We start from the raw sequence: 15892 nt of genomic DNA, 5'->3' as shown, positions 1-15892 counted from the left end.
TTTTCTCCCCAAATCGGATCCCTGACTTCTCAAGCGCGCATCGCGCCGCATCCCGGAGTTCCCTGACCCACGCTCCTCTCACCTAAGATGGGTCTTCCGCCTTGGAAGCGTGGCCCACGTGGCCCACAGAGTGTAGAGCCCCAGGGGACCTCTAGGGGGCGGGGGCTGCAGCTGGTGGGCGGGTCGAGAGGCTCCTTTCCCCGCCCCCCTCGAGCCCGCCCGGGCCCGCCCACCGGCTGCGTCCGGCCCCGCCCACCGCGCTACCTGAGGCGCCCCGGCCAGCCGCGTCCCTGATTTCCGGGCCCAGCTGCGCCCCTCCGTTCGTCCCCACCTCGGTCCGGCCTCAAGAGGTGAGTCTGCAGGCGGCAGGGACAGTCGCGCTCCGTCCGCCGCGCCACGGGTCTGGCTGGGGCCCGCAGTGGCAGGCGGAAGTGGAGGCGCTCGCGTGCGGGCCCCGGGCTCCGGGGTGCAGGTCACCGGCTGGGGCGGCCGGAGTGCTGGCCGGGCTCTGCATCGGCGGCGCGCCCCACGATCTAGCGGAGCCGACGCGTCAGGTGGAGCCTTTGGAGGAACTGGCGCCCCAAGCCCGGGTGGGGAAGCGGAGGTCCGCAGAGGGAGCGAGAGCTCCAGCGGGCTTGCCAGAGGCCACGGAGTGAGCGGGACCAAAGCCCCGAAGCTCCTGCCTGGGGACCTCGCTCTGACCTCGGGCGGACGCAGGGGTGTCCCGCGCTCCCTGTGGCCCGGACTGGGCCTAGCGCTTTCACAGCCCTCCCCCTCGTGTCCGGAGCGGCGCGTACTGCGTCTTGTCCCCCGCACCAACCCCTACTATAGATGAGGAGGACCACCCCACCCCCGCCCCCACCACCAGGCTGTAATGGACCGGGGAGGAGAGTGCCTTGCCCAAGGTTGGCGCCGAGCCGGTGGAGGTGAAACGTGCTCCCGGGAGAGCTCTGCCTCCCGGAGGAACGGAGGAACAGTCGGCTGCCACCCCTGGCCCCCAACCTCTGCCAGGGAGATCGCCGCCACCCATCTCTGCCCAGCAACCCCCTTCCCCAGGCCGCGTGTGCCCCCGCGGTGCCGGCTCCGGCTCCGGGCAGGATTTCCAGCGACCCGGCTGTTTCCCCCAGAATCCTTAAGGCTCCATGTGCTCTGGCCCTAGTCGCTAGGAAGGCCGGCTCATCATGGAAGATTTCAGGAGGGAGACCTGCGAGCCAAGGGCAGTGGGGGCGGCCAGTCGCCTTTCCGGCCCAATGCCTCTCCCAAGGCACAGCAGCAGGCTTTGGCTAAATCCTGAGCCTCTGTCCCCTGGAACTGCCAGATCTGGGCCTGGGGTCCAGCTGGACAGGACGACGCCTGGACACCACATTCCCCTTGATGGTGGTGCCCAGGGGAGGGCAGAGCAGCGGTCAGTGTCCTGTGGATAAGGAGCATCCCTTTGCAGGTATTCCCCGACCCCGGAGACCAGGACTCTGAGCCTGACACCCCTGAGAGAGGTGGGCCGATTCACCAAGACCCACTTGGTCTCTGCAGGTGCCCAGGCTCAGAGGCCACCCCCAGCGATGCACTGCCCGAGACTGGCCCTGGGCCTGGGATTCTGCCTGCTGCTGGGCATCACCCTCTACTCTCTGTGGTGAGCATGCCCCTTGCAGCCCTCTGTCCCCACCCCAGACTCCTCCCTCTCTCAGCATCTCAACCCCCAAACCTGCACCCCTTCCCAGGATTTCCAGGTCCCACCCTCCTCTCTAGGCACACCTGTCCCTCCCCACCAGCCCCAGTACGACTGACCCAGCCTGGCTTATGGGTTTTCCTTTGCACTGACCTCCCGGCCTCTACACCTAACTCTTGCCTCTGCCTGGACTATTCTTCTAGCCGTGTTAATGAGGAACTCCTGTCTATGCTCCAGAATTCACCCCATGTGTCCTTTCTGCAAAGCTCTGGGGGTTCCCCCACACCACCAGTCCCTTGTGGGGCTGGTGTCAAGAATATTCCTCCCCCAGGAATGAATGGCTGCATAGCTGTATAATGACTCACTGCAGAAGGCCAGGAGGCTTTGTCCTCTGAGGTCAGCCAGACCCAAGGACTAATAGGTGGAGGGCGGGGGAGGGGGGACCCCAGGTGCGCCACTGGGGACCTGCATTTCCACTAACATGCACCAACGTGACTTCTCAGCCTCAGCTTAAAAATCAAGTCAACACATGTATTTCCTTCCTAGGGTGTATGTTGAGAACTGGCTGCTGGTCTCCTACATCCCCTTTTATCTCCCCTGCCCAGAGATCTTGTAAGTATGGGGCAGGCAGACTTAGGGGCCCCCGGAATAGGGAAGATGGGAAGGCTTTTCAGGTCACTTTGTAGGTTCTTAGATCCTAAACTCATGATTCTGAGCCACGAATGTGGAAGTTCCCTGTTTCCGTCTTCAGGTATCCTTGCAGTGCCCTCTCCATGGTGTGACTTTGAGCGTGTTGCATAGCTCAGAGCCTCACTTGCCATATCTGTAAAACGGGATGATAGAGTTTGGGGTGTGATGATGCCTGTAAATATCCTGGTGCTGCACCTGGTATATAGGAGGTGCTCAGGAAAGAATGGTTTCAGGACTTGACCTTTTTGCTCAATGTTGTGCTCTCTGTGAATTCGAAGGACAAATGCACACGTGGCCAGTCTCCCTCAGATAACAGATCTGACATTTGGACAGTTCAGAGTGATAAAGATGATTTGGGACGGTCTCAATGTGGCATTTGGCCCCGTGGTCTTCTGGTTTTCATGACACCGAAAGGAAAGTTTAAAATCTGGATCATAGACGACTAATTAACAGTAAGGTGTGTTTTGCTATTATAAACAGAATGTAGTAAATTAGGCAGGACAACAGAAAAGACAAAAGAAAACAAAAACCCTCTTGTGTCCGGGGGCCTGAATCGCACTCTGATTCCATGGTCAGCTTGTTGATTGCTGCACTTTCTATTCAGATTGTTCTGAAAGCAGAAAGTACGCTTGCTGTTGGAAATAGCTGTGACCAGAATGTTTTTGCAGTTCTTATCGTATTTCCCCAGAATTGGCTTCACTTTTCAGCATCTGGTCACAGTCACTTTACTCCACCCAGGGGCTGGGCCCTAATTCTTAAACCGTCTCCTTTTTCCACCAACGACTGTGGGCATTTAGGTTGTTTCTGGTTTACCAGCTTCTAAGTTAGTTCGTAATGAGCAACTCTGGATATAAAGCGTTCTTCATTTTTTTTTTAAATTAATTTATTTGCCTATGCTGGGTCTTAGTTGCAGCACGAAGGACCTCCCATCTTCGTCTCAGCGTGCAGGATCTTTAGTTGTGGGTGGCACGTGGGATCTAGTTCCCTGACCAGGGATTGAATCCCAGGTCCCTGCTTTGGGAGCATGGAGTATAAGCCACTGGGCCACCCAGGAAGTCCCAGCTTTTTCCATCTTAGAAATCCTTTTATTTGGTACATTCCTGGACCAAAGGATATGGCCAGGGTCTTCATCCATCTCATCAGGCTGCTCTCTAGGCTGCCTGCTTAGTCGCTTCAGCGGCGTCCAACTCTTCATGACCCCATGGACTGCAGCCCGCCAGGCTCCTCTGCCCATGGGATTTCCCAGGCAAGAATACTGGAGTGGGTTGCCATTTTCTCCTCCAGGGGATCTTCCTGACCCTGAGTCAGAGTGATTCAGGCCAATAGGATGTGAGGGGTTTTGTTTGGACCCAGGGATCCAACCTGCATCTCTCTCGTCTCCTGCGTGGGCAGGCAGGTTCTTTACCACTAACATGACCTGACGCCCCAGGAAGCTCTCCAGGGGGACCGTGGCAAACGCAGGTACACCTCCCCACCCTCCCCCACCCCCAGCAGCTGCACTGCACCTGGGCTGGGGCTGCAAGTATTCAGATCAGATCAGTCGCTCAGTCGCGTCCGACTCTTTGCGACCCCATGAATTGCAGCACGCCAGGCCTCCCTGTCCATCACCAACTCCCAGAGTTCACTCAGACTCACGTCCATCGAGTCAGTGATGCCATCCAGCCATCTCATCCTCTGTCGTCCCCTTCTCTTCCTGCCCCCAATCCCTCCCAGCATCAGAGTCTTTTTCAATGAGTCAACTCTTTGCATGAGGTGGCCAAAGTACTGGAGTTTCAGCTTTAGCATCACTCCTTCCAAAGAAATCCCAGGGCTGATCTCCTTCAGAATGGACTGGTTGGATCTCCTTGCAGTCCAAGGGACTCTCAAGAGTCTTCTCCAACACCACAGTTCAAAAGCATCAATTCTTCGGCGCTCAGCCTTCTTCACAGTCCAACTCTCACATCCATACATGACCACAGGAAAAAACCATAGCCTTGACTAGACAAACCTTTGTTGGCAAAGTAATGTCTCTGCTTTTGAATATGCTATCTAGGTTGGTCATAACTTTTTTTCCAAGGAGTAAGCGTCTTTTAATTTCATGGCTGCAGTCACCATTTGCAGTGATTTTGGAGCCCAGAAAAATAAAGTCTGACACTGTTTCCACTGTTTCCCCATCTACTTCCCATGAAGTGATGGGACCAGATGCCATGATCTTTGTTTTCTGAAAGTTGAGCTTTAAGCCAACTTTTTCACTCTCCACTTTCACCTTCATCAAGAGGCTTTTGAGTTCCTCCTCACATTCTGCCATAAGGGTGGTGTCATCTGCATAGCTGAGGTTATTGATATTTCTCCCAGCAATCTTGATTCCAGCTTGTGTTTCTTCCAGTCCAGCGTTTCTCATGATGTACTCTGCATATAAGTTAAATAAACAGGGTGACAATATACAGCCTTGACGAACTCCTTTTCCTATTTGGAACCAGTCTGTTGTTCCATGTCCAGTTCTAACTGTTGCTTCCTGACCTGCATACAGGTTTCTCAAGAGGCAGGTCAGGTGGTCTGGTATTCCCATCTCTTTCAGAATTTTCCACAGTTTATTGTGATCCACACAGTCAAAGGCTTTGGCATAGTCAATAAAGCAGAAATAGATGTTTTTCTGGAACTCTCTTGCTTTTTCCATGATCCAGCGGATGTTGGCAATTTGATCTCTGGTTCCTGTTCCTTTTCTAAAACCAGCTTGAACATCAGGAAGTTCACGGTTCACATATTGCTGAAGCCTGGCTTGGAGAATTTTAAGCATTACTTTACTAGTGTGTGAGATAAGTGCAATTGTGCGGTAGTTTGAGCATTCTGGCGTTGCCTTTCTTTGGGATTGGAATGAAAACTGACCTTTTCCAGTCCTGTGGCCACTGCTGATTTTTCCAGATTTGCTGACATATTGAGTGCAGCACTTTCACAGCATCATCTTTCAGGATTTGAAATAGCTCAACTGGAATTCTATCACCTCCACTAGCTTTGTTCGTAGTGATGCTTCCTAAGGCCCACTTGACTTCACATTCCAGGATGTCTGGCTCTAAGTCAGTGATCACACCATCGTGATTATCTGGGTCATGAAGATCTTTTTTGTACAGTTCTTCTGTGTATTCTTGCCATCTCTTCTTAATATCTTCTGCTTCTGTTAGGTCCATACCATTTCTGTCCTTTATCTAGCCCATCTTTGCATGAAATGTTGCTTTGGTATCTGCAAGTATTAGGTGTCATGAAAAACAAAAACTAAACACCTTGCTGATTTGAGAGACGGGAAATTTGCGCTGTGGTTTGAATTTCACTCCTTTGACCACGGCCCTCATCGCCCCACGCCTTCCCGTTTACTGAATTTCCTCTCGGGTGACCTGCCTGCTCCACCACCTCCCCGCTTGGCCTGTTGGTGGGTCCTCTATCACCACCTTTGGCTGAAAGTACTCAGTGCTTTTTTTTTTTTTCTAATTATTTGCAGTTTTTTAAAAATTATTTGCAGTCTGAGTTTTTTAAACAGATTACAGTTGGAGGTTTTTTGTTAGTTTTAAATGGTTACACCTTCCTCTCTGTTCATTTGGATTTCTTCTTTCAATGTTATTACCTTCAGAGGTCTGGAAACATGAAGTTCCTGTTTTTATTTTGGCTCTGGCTCATCTGTGCTTTGGTGTTCTTATGTCTGACTCTTTAATGTGGCCAGAACGGAGCGTGTCGGGGCTGGTGAGGCGAAGGGAGACACCGATGGCCAGGGAAGTGTGGGACGAGGGCCCCTTTCCTCTTCTCATTTCTGACCAACTTCTCAGAGTCCCGTCACTTTCTGAGCAGGACCTGAAATGTGCTTGTTTGTGTGAAACTGAGGCAGAGGGCCAAGTTGATGGATCAACTTTAAAAAATATATCTTCCAGAGTATAGGCTAATCACTATAGGACAAATACTGTAGGGTTTCATTTATAAGAGATCTCTAGTATAGAGAAATGGGACTTCCTGGTGGTTCAATGGTTGAGACTTCATACTCCCAATGCAGGGGGCACAGGTTCGATTCCAAGTCGGGGAACTAAGATCCTGCATGCCACATGGCATGGCCAAAATGAATAGAGGTCTTATTGAAAAAAAAAAAAAAAGAAGGTTTTTTTTTTTTACAGAGATGGAAGTAAGCATAATAGTTACCAAGGGTTGGGAGAAGGGATGGAGAGGCAGTATCTCAGGGAGAGAGTTTCAATTTGGGGACGATGAACAAGTTCTAGAGATGGGTGGAGGTGATCTTTGCACAGCAACGTGAGTGTACCTAATGCCCCGGAACTCTATGCTTTCAAATGGTTAAGGTCGTAAATCTTTGTCTTGTATATCTTACCACACACACAAAGCATAGCCGGAAGGCACCAGGACAGCTCCAGGAAGCTGAAGCCAGCCCACCATGGGTGATAGAATGAAGAGACCCAGGTGAATGGCAGGCACCCTCCTCAGGTGGTCCGAGCCTCACAGGCAACCTCAGGCCTCTGCTGGAAGTGGCTCTGACCGGCTCCCTGGGTCAGAGGAGCAGGCCTTTCCCGTCTCCAGGCCTCACTTCCATCCTGCGGAGCGACTCTGTTATTGTCCCCACTTTAAGGGAGAGGGGACAAAACCCCAAAGAGTGGGATGTCCAGCCCTGGGTCTCTCCAGCCGGAGGCGCCTCACCTGCAGCCTCGTCTGTCTGAGCTCCCGGGCTAGAAAGAGGCAGAACTGGGCTCACTTTGCAGCTTCTCAAAGCTTCTCCACGGTGCCCAGGCTCTTCCAGAGCCGAAAAAGACTGTGGAGACAAATGGCACCAGGTTGAATCACTGCCCTGCCACACGGGACCCTGGATGGATGGCCTCTGTAGGAGCCCAGCCCCCGGAGAGCGGGCAGAGCCATGGAGGAGGGGCCAGGGAGCCTGGGGGAGGGGGTGCCTGGCCCATGGGGGTGTTTTGTCCCCGCTTCATCCGTCCCTGCTGAGCGTCTGTACTGACGGCACCGATGGCCCTGTCTCGCCTCTCCCACCAGCAACATGAAGCTTCAGTACGAGGAGGAGCCGTCCCAGCCCGTGGCACAGTAAGCAGCCTGTCCTTTCGCCCTCTGTGGCCGCAGGGCGGGGGGCTGCCATCCCTTTAACCATTCGCCCTTCTTGGTTGCAGGTCACAGTACCCTCAGCCCAAGCTGCTGGAGCAAAAGTAGGTGTTGATTAGGGCCTGGGTGCAGGATGGAGAGATTCGAGGGGGTGGGGGTCGGGGGCAAAGCTCTGATTTAGAAGCTGGGGTGCCGGAGGGGTCAGCTGACCTCGGGGTCCGGGCACTCGGGGACCTGGGCTCCAGTCCAGCCTGATCACCAGCTGTGTAATCTTGGGTAGGTGACCCAGCTCCTCTGAGCTGCTTCTATACAGGTGGATGGTTAGTGATACCCACTCGACAGGGCAGAGGACCAGATGAAATGAGGTTGGCAAAATGCAGAGCAGCGATTCCTGGGAGCCCCAGTGGCTAGGACTCTGTGCTTTCACTGCCAAGGACCCTGACTCGCTCCCTGGTCAGGGAACTAAGATCCTGCAAGCCAGGCGATGCAGCCAAAAACAAACAAACAAACCAAAAAAACTGTAGAGCACTGTGCCTTCAGTGCTCAATCCATTATTAATTATGAGAATGATAACCCCCATCTCCAAGGCCCTTAGCAGACCCCAGAAATGCCAGGCTCCTCTAGACACTGGACGTGCAGTAACTCCTGGTCCTCTTGCCCTCGCTGGGAAGGAGCTATTATCATCCCCACTTGAGGATACGGTGGCCCAGAGACAGGGATGAAGCTGCCCAGGGTCACACAGCGTGGGAGGCAGGACCAAGATGAGATGGAGGCTTTCCCCAGGGGAGGGTCTCAGCCCCCTCGGCCCCCTCTGCTGCCAGGCCCACAGAGCTACTGACACTCACACCCTGGCTGGCGCCCATCGTCTCCGAGGGAACCTTTAACGCCGAGCTTCTGCATCACATCTACCAGCCACTGAACCTGACCATTGGGCTTACGGCATTTGCTGTGGGAAAGTGAGTAGGTGGCTGGGGGTGGGGGTGGGGTCTGGGGAGAGACAGGACCCTGCCCGGGCACCAGGGAGGCTGTGCCAGGTGGGAAGCGACAGAGCAGAGTGTGATGGTGGGAGAGGGCTTCCTGGAGGAAAGAGGCGGTCTGGGCCTGGCATGCAAACGGGGAGGGGAGGCAGCCCAGTGAGGGAGCACCAGGAGCCTTTGTCAGGAGACACCTTGCCGCCTCATCCTGTCTGCTTCCCCTGAACCATCCAGGCAGGTGTAAAGGAATGGCAAGCCCCCAGAAATGGAGGGTCCACACTCAGGCCACAGGCAGGTCAGGAGAGAGCTGGCCCTGCCCTGGGGACCCTCTCTCCTCCACCCCCGGGCCTGCCTGCTCCCTGGACGCCCCCTGTTTTCCCTCCTCCTCCCTTACCCCACCTGGCCTTTCCTTTCTGGGACTCCTGAGAGAGGGACCCCAATGGGGGGGGTCGATGACTAAAGGTAATGAATGGCCCACCTGGAGTCGGGGGGCTCCCTCTCCCCCAGCCCAGTCAACACCCAGCACCACTCACTTCCCCTTGATGTGCAGCTACTTACCCAATTCTCAACTCCTTTTTTCTCTCTGAGCCTCAGTGTCCTTGTCTGTAAAGCGGGGAGTTTGTGAGGCCAGGAGGTAATCCCTTAGAACATTGCCTGGCACTTGTAAGTGCTCAGGAAAAGTCAGGGCGTGCAGCCTGTGAATATCATCAAGATATCGTTCTTAGGACGGTCCCTAGAGGTTGGTACTGTGATCAGGGGAACTTGACAGACGAGGGGCAGACCAGAGTGACTTCTTGAGACAGGAAGCTGGGAGGGGGACCCCAGCCTAGCCCTGGGCCCTGCGGGGTGTGCCCGCCCGGAGCGGGGACCAGGCAGTGGCCCTGCGGAGGCCGTGGTGCATGACGGGGTCCTCTCCGGCAGGTACACCCGGTTCGTCCAGCACTTCCTGGAGTCGGCCGAGCGGTTCTTCATGCAGGGGTACCGCGTGCAGTACTACATCTTCACTCACGACCCCCAGGCCATTCCTCGGGTCCCACTGGGCCCCAGCCGCCACCTCAGTGTCATCCCAGTCCCCGGGCCCTCCCAGTGGGAGGAGGCCTCCATGGGCCGGATGGAGGCCATCAGCATGCACATCGCCAAGAGGGCGCACCGGGAGGTGGACTACCTCTTCTGCCTGGATGTGGACATGGCATTCCGGAACCCATGGGGCCCCGAGACCTTGGGGGACCTCGTGGCTGCCATCCACCCGGACTACTTCACCGTCCCCCGCCACCAGTTCCCCTATGAGCGCCGGCCTGTCTCCACTGCCTTCGTGGCAGATGGCGAGGGGGACTTCTACTATGGCAGGGCGGTCTTCGGGGGGCGGGTGGCCAGGGTGTATGAGTTCACCAGGGGCTGCCACATGGGCATCCTGGCAGACAAGGCCAACGGCATCATGGCAGCCTGCCAGGAGGAGAGCCACCTGAACCGCCGCTTCCTCTCGCACAAGCCCTCCAAGGTGCTGTCCCCCGAGTACCTCTGGGACGACAGGAAGCCCCAGCCCCCCAGCCTGAAGCTGATCCGCTTCTCTACCGTGAACAAGGACACTGCCCGGCTGTGGAGCTGACGGCAGAGGTGGGGCCGCCGTGGACGGGGGAACCCCAGCGAGCGCCCGGCTCACCAGAGCCTCTGGGCTCCAGGGCCTCACTCCTCAAGCCTTAGGTGGGACCAGCCCTGTGCCGTCTAACCTCCACCTTTGCTGGTGGAATCCAGCGGGAAGACGGGCCTAGAAAGGCCTCTGTCCACTGTGAAGAGCGGTGTCTGTGTGGAGGAGAACGCAAAGATCACACTGTCTGAGGCCCAAGGAGGGGAGGCCAGAGGTGGAAGAAGACGGGGCCTCCGCCAGCTCACGAGCCTTCGGGGCAGCCCCACCCAGCGCCCCAAATCCCCTTTCTGCCACCCGCTCATTCGTTGCCTGCTGCCCTTGAAGTTGCACTTTCTAACACTTGTAGGAAAGGCATCCCCACCCCCCTTTTCTCTGGCTGCAGGGGTCCCCCCTGTGTCCCCGCCAGCCTCCGGAGCCAGTTTTTCACTCAGGACCCAGAGGAGCCTTCTAGGCCCTCTGGTTTCAAGTCCCTGCCTCACTCGAGGTGGACGGTCCCTGGCACCAAGCACCTCTTCTGTAAGAGGGTTTGGGCAGCGTTTAATAAAAGTAGCGTGTGCTAGGCTCTAACCGGGCTTTCTTCACCTGCATTTCTGAGCATCCGGGCTGCCAGGCCCCTAGGGATACAGGCAGCCTGGGCTGTAAGTACAGTCAGCCTGGGTGGGAGGGTGGGGTACAGTTTTCTAGAAAGCCTGGGCTGCTGCTGGCCGCTGCAACAGGCAGGATTTCATCCCAGTTCTCCTGGGAGATGGGTGAAGTGAAAACATCACCGGCTATGCAGCCCTCCTGAGTCGGGGGGAGCAGAGCCCCTGCCCCCCAGCTGGATGTCCTGTGGGCTCTTGGTCCCTAAGTGCGGAGCACGTGTGTCTGATGCATCTGCTATCAACCTCAGCCTGGGGGACTCCTGGTAGGCGCGGGGCACCAAGGCCACAAGGCAGGCCTAGGATTAGAGGGGCTTCAGAGCCCTGCAGTGGTCGCATCTGCCTGGTGGGACAGAAGCAGTGGGCAGGGGGGTGGGGGGCCCAGTATACACTCCCCTGGGGGCAGCAGCATCCTTGCCACATAAGGTAGAGGGCAGGGGGTATGGACTGTGGCCAAGTCAGGAGGAGCAGAACCTACCCACCTGGGCACCTTGGGCAAAGCTGGGGCCAGCCTGAAGCCTACTCTTCCTGCAGCCTGTGCTTAGATGGCAAGCCAGGACAGACTGCAAGAGCACGTGGGGAGATAGCCTGAGCCGGAGAGGACGAGTCAGAGAGGCCCTGGGGTGCTCCCCGGGCAGAGGGACAAGAGTGGATCCATGGCCCATGTGTCCCCACCTTCCCAGGGTGCCCAGCCCTGCCCTGGGGAGTGTATGAAGCTGGCGGTGTTGAAGGGGCAGGCCCTGCCTTCACCGAGCTTCTGTGCTGGACCAGGGAGAAGGCCCTTGATGTGGAGAGCAGAGGAGGAGGAGTGGCCCTGCGCCCGGGCAGCGTCACAGGAGAGAAATGAACCCTTGCTCCCTCCAGCCCAGCTCTGGGTCCAGCTGATGGGCCCTTCTCAGCCTCAGCTCAAGCCCCCAGGCACTGTGGCTACCCCAGACCACATCCCAGGCATGGCCCTCAGACACAGTTGAGTGAATGACTACCCAACTTCCTAGACCTAAAACAGGGTCCAGGCTACTTTCCCAGAGAGCTGAGGACTTGGGCCCAGAGCTGCTCTGTGGGTGGGAAGAAGTATGGGGCCTGGCAGGAGTGGGAGGGGTGGCAAGAGACAGGCCTGACCCAGTAGAGAGAGGGGGAGTACCAGAAATAGAAATCAACAGAAGCACAAACGCAAAATGTCTGCAGTGTCCCCTGCAATGGAGACCCCTGAAACGTAAGCTTCCTGTCCCCTCATGGCCAAATAGCTCCTCCCCACGCCTTACAGTCCAACATCACTGCTCTGCCACAGGGCCAGCACCAGCATACCTTTGCTTACGCTGCCTAGTGGTCAGGCCTCCCTGTCCAATCACCTGGCCCAATTCCAGGAACATAGTCATGACACCTCCTCTAGGAAGCCTGCCTTGATTTGTTCCCCCTTCCTTCCAGAGTGGGTGCCTTTTGGTGTTGCCATAAATACTCATCCCTATGTCATCAGTTACAATGTTCTGCCCATCTCCACCCCTTTCCCAGTTCATAAACCCCAAGAGGATACAGGTGCTGGTCAACCAGGTTTACCCCGGTACCTGAAACCCAGGAGGCATTCTTTGAATGTTGAATGACTGCATGAATGTGAGGCAGCTGAGAGAACACGGGTTTTAGTCTGTCCTAGCACACATGGGATGCTGGGCAGGCCACTCCACCACCCTGAGGCCCTGGGGTGACAATCAAATGGGTCTATGGCTGGGAGCCCTCTGGGCACTGCCTTCTGGGCAGTCACTTGGAGAAGAAGCCGGGCAATTTGCCCAGCCCTGAGAAGAGGCAGACAATCACCACAGCCCCCTCTGTGCACAGGAGGAGCAGGCCCCATCCCTGGTGGCATCGCAGGGGTGCACGCTTGAGTGGTGGGGTGAATACACTCTCGCTAAGCTCCTCCCGGCTGAGGTGCTGCGGCTCTGACAAGATCACCTGGAGACTGTGCCTTGCGGGCCCGGCCTGCGATGACCCCCGCCAACCTGCGGTGACTGACCCCCGACTTCTTACCCTACACTCAGAGCCCTGCGGAGGCTGGTCCAGACACCCTCTCCACGGAGCACCCCTCACCTCCCCCACCCAGCCTCCCTACAGCCTTGCTCCCTCAGGGACCACCCCCGTGCTCTCCCCCTCAGAGCCCCCTGCCTGCAGCGCCCCTCCCCACAGCCCCGCATCCAGCATGGACTCACCTCCAAGGCCAGGCTGAGAGGCCACCTCTGCAGGCTCCTGTGAAAGCACAGCCATTGGGGTCAGAACGACCTGGGCTTGAACCCACAGTGGGGCCACCTCATGGCCCTGTGACAGGCCAGCTCGAGTGGTGACTCTCAGGCCTCAGTCTCCTCCACTGAAAATGGGGTCAGTAACTCTGCCCTTGGGAGGGAGGGCTGGGGATGAAAGCAGGGAGAGGAAGACACCCAGAGGATTTGGGCTCAGGACGTGGCCTGGCTGGGAGAGCCAAACCCAGGACACGGCCTCTGATGGTCAGCGCCGTGGGCTGGGCAAAAGTGAGGGGCAATGATTCTGAGTCCTCTGTTCACAGCTGGCCTTGCTCACTTACATCTGAGCGACCTTGAGAGCTGAGGTCACTGTACATAAATTAAAAGGGGCAAAATCCCTGAGCACCCAGGGGTATCCTTAGTCACACTAATGCCCCCTGACAGGCATTCAGCCCAGGTGGGCCGCCCCCTCCTCCCTGGGCTCCTCCAGCCCCCCATTCACCAACCAGGGCTACAGCTGGGGAAAGGCTGGACCTCGTGTCTGAAAGTCCAGGAAGACAAGGGAGTGGGGGTGGGGGAGGGCACGATCTCCTTTTCCTACTCTGCCTCTAGGACTGCTGTCCCAGCCGTGCATCGAGCTGGCCCGGACACGAGGTGCAGGACAGAAGGATGCGGGTGCACAATCCATGACTCCCACATCTCCAGGCCTACACGACCACGCGGCCCAGCACCCCCGCCCGGTGGGGTTTGGGGTGGCCCGAGGCGCTAGGGAATGCCAAAGAATGCCAAAGAATGCTCAAACTACTGCACAATTGCATTCATCTCACATGCTAGTAAAGTAATGCTCAAAATTCTCCAAGCCAGGCTTCAGCAATATGTGAACCGTGAACTTCCTGATGTTCAAGCTGGTTTTAGAAAAGGAACAGGAACCAGAGATCAAATTGCCAACATCCGCTGGATCATGGAAAAAGCAAGAGACTTCCAGAAAAACATCTATTTCTGCTTTATTGACTATGCCAAAGCTTTTGACTGTGTGGATCACAATAGACTGTGGAAAATTCTGAAAGAGATGGGAATCCCAGACCACCTGACCTGCCTCTTGAGAAATCTGTATGCAGGTCAGGAAGCAACAGTTAGAACTGGACATGGAACAACAGACTGGTTCCAAATAGGAAAAGGAGTACATCAAGGCTGTATATTGCCACCCTGTTTATTTAACTTATATGCAGAGTACATCATGAGAAACGCTGGACTGGAAGAAACACAAGCTGGAATCAAGATTGCCAGGAGAAATACCAATAACCTCAGCTATGCAGATGACACCACCCTTATGGCAGAAAGTGAAGAAGAATTAAAGAGCCCCTTGAAGGAGATGAGTGAAAAAGTTGGCTTAAAGCTCAACATTCAGAAAACGAAGATCATGGCATCCGGTCCCATCACGTCATGGGAAATAGATGGGGAAACAGTGGAAACAGTGTCAGACTTTATTTTTCTGGGCTCCAAAATCACTGCAGATGGTGACTGCAGCCATGAAATTAAAAGACGCTTACTCCTTGGAAGAAAAGTTATGACCAACCTAGATAGCATATTCAAAAGCAGAGACATTACTTTGCCAACAAAGGTTTGTCTAGTCCAGGCTATGGTTTTTCCAGTGGTCATGTATGGATGTGAGAGTTGGACTGTGAAGAAGGCTGAGCGCCGAAGAATTGATGCTTTTGAACTGTGGTGTTGGAGAAGACTCTTGAGAGTCCCTTGGACTGCAAGGAGATCCAACCAGTCCATTCTGAAGGAGATCAGCCCTGGGATTTCTTTGGAAGGAATGATGCTAAAGCTGAAACTCCAGTACTTTGGCCACCTCATGCAAAGAGTTGACTCATTGAAAGACTCTGATGCTGGGAGGGATTGGGGGCAGGAGGAGAAGGGGACGACAGAGGATGAGATGGCTGGATGGCATCACTGACTCGATGGAAGTGAATCTGAGTGAACTCTGGGAGTTGGTGATGGACAGGGAGGCCTGGCCTGCTGCGATTCATGGGGTCGCAAAGAGTCGGACACGACTGAGCGACTGATCTGATCTGATCTGATCTGAGGCGCTAGGGGGCACAGGAGGAATGCAGCAAGCGGTGGTGGGTGGGGGACGCGCTGGGTCCACACCGCGCGGTCAGCCCTCGGGGCGCGGCGCGCGAGCCCGCGGCAAGGCGGGGCTCCGGTGCACGCGCCGCCCGCGGGCCCGCGCAGGCCCTGGATGTGCACGTGCGCGCGCGCGGCCGCAGGCTCGCGGCCCGCCTGCCCCCGCCGGCGTCCACTCCCACGGTCCTCCCGCTGGAGGGAGGCCGCTGCGCGCGGCGGGGCCCGCCCCTCACACCTGCGGCGGGCGGGGGGCGGGACGAGCGGAGGCGGGGCTGCGGCGGGGCCCGCCCAGCCGGCCGGAGCCCGGGAGCCCGGGCGCAACCGAGCGGCGCGGCCCGAGCGGCCGGTGGCGCGGCGCGGGCGCAGACAATGGAAGCAGCGCGGGCGCCGGCGGAGCCCTGGGCCCGGCGGGGACGGGAGGCCGCGCCATGAGCCCCGCAGCCGGGCGCCCCCCTGCGCCGCGCGCGGGCCGAGGCGAGCGGCCTCTGCTAGCCCGGGGCCCCGCCCTGGGGCCGGCCATGTGCTGCCGGGGCTGAGAATGATGGTAGATTGCCAGGTGAGTGCCCCGCCCGGCCGCGGTCGCCCTCCCCGTCGTCGCGGGTGGAGGGAGGACCGAATGCCCCCCTACCCCGACTACCCCGCCCACACCGGACCCAGCCGGGAGGGAGAGTCCACGCAGAGCGCGCGCTTACGCAGTTCCGTGTCCAGCCCTTCCTGGTACGATTGGGAAACTGAGGCCAGGAGAGGTACAGGGGCTGGCCCGGGGCCCACGGCGTGGTGGGGGAGGGGGGCGGGCGGAAGGGCAAACTCCAGAAGAGAAGGAAAGGTTCCAGCCTCCTAGTTCAGGGCTC

General features: G+C 57.0%; 1 protein-coding gene across 2 annotated transcripts; it reads left to right on the top strand.

Annotated features, from left to right (window-relative positions):
- The first annotated feature begins 230 nt into the window (after window positions 1-230).
- GBGT1 (globoside alpha-1,3-N-acetylgalactosaminyltransferase 1 (FORS blood group)) lies at window positions 231-10615 on the top strand. 2 transcript variants are annotated; one of them, XM_055539221.1, is made up of 7 exons: window positions 231-350; window positions 1442-1630; window positions 2213-2278; window positions 7367-7414; window positions 7498-7533; window positions 8251-8385; window positions 9325-10615. In XM_055539221.1, exons 2-7 carry the CDS (start codon window positions 1560-1562, stop codon window positions 10007-10009), a joined length of 1041 nt encoding a protein of 346 aa, XP_055395196.1. In that variant the 5' UTR covers window positions 231-350; window positions 1442-1559; the 3' UTR covers window positions 10010-10615. The 2 variants fall into 2 exon arrangements, with proteins under 2 accessions (XP_055395196.1, XP_055395197.1); XM_055539222.1 differs by having other exon boundaries at window positions 256-350; window positions 1531-1630.
- Window positions 10616-15892: the final 5277 nt, after the last annotated feature.

The sequence above is a fragment of the Bubalus kerabau genome, chromosome 11 (assembly GCF_029407905.1).
Source record: "Bubalus kerabau isolate K-KA32 ecotype Philippines breed swamp buffalo chromosome 11, PCC_UOA_SB_1v2, whole genome shotgun sequence".
Classification (NCBI taxonomy): domain Eukaryota; kingdom Metazoa; phylum Chordata; class Mammalia; order Artiodactyla; family Bovidae; genus Bubalus; species Bubalus kerabau.
This window is presented reverse-complemented; position numbering and strand designations above follow the sequence as displayed.

What these genes read in the sequence shown, in the direction of transcription:
- GBGT1 (XM_055539221.1), top strand. Translation starts at nt 1,560, where the DNA reads ATGCACTGCCCGAGACTGGCCCTGGGCCTGGGATTCTGCCTGCTGCTG. An exon ending in ATCACCCTCTACTCTCTGTG is followed by an intron (nt 1,631 to 2,212) that starts GTGAGCATGCCC and finishes TTTCCTTCCTAG; the next exon opens with GGTGTATGTTGAGAACTGGC. An exon ending in CCCAAGCTGCTGGAGCAAAA is followed by an intron (nt 7,534 to 8,250) that starts GTAGGTGTTGAT and finishes CTCTGCTGCCAG; the next exon opens with GCCCACAGAGCTACTGACAC.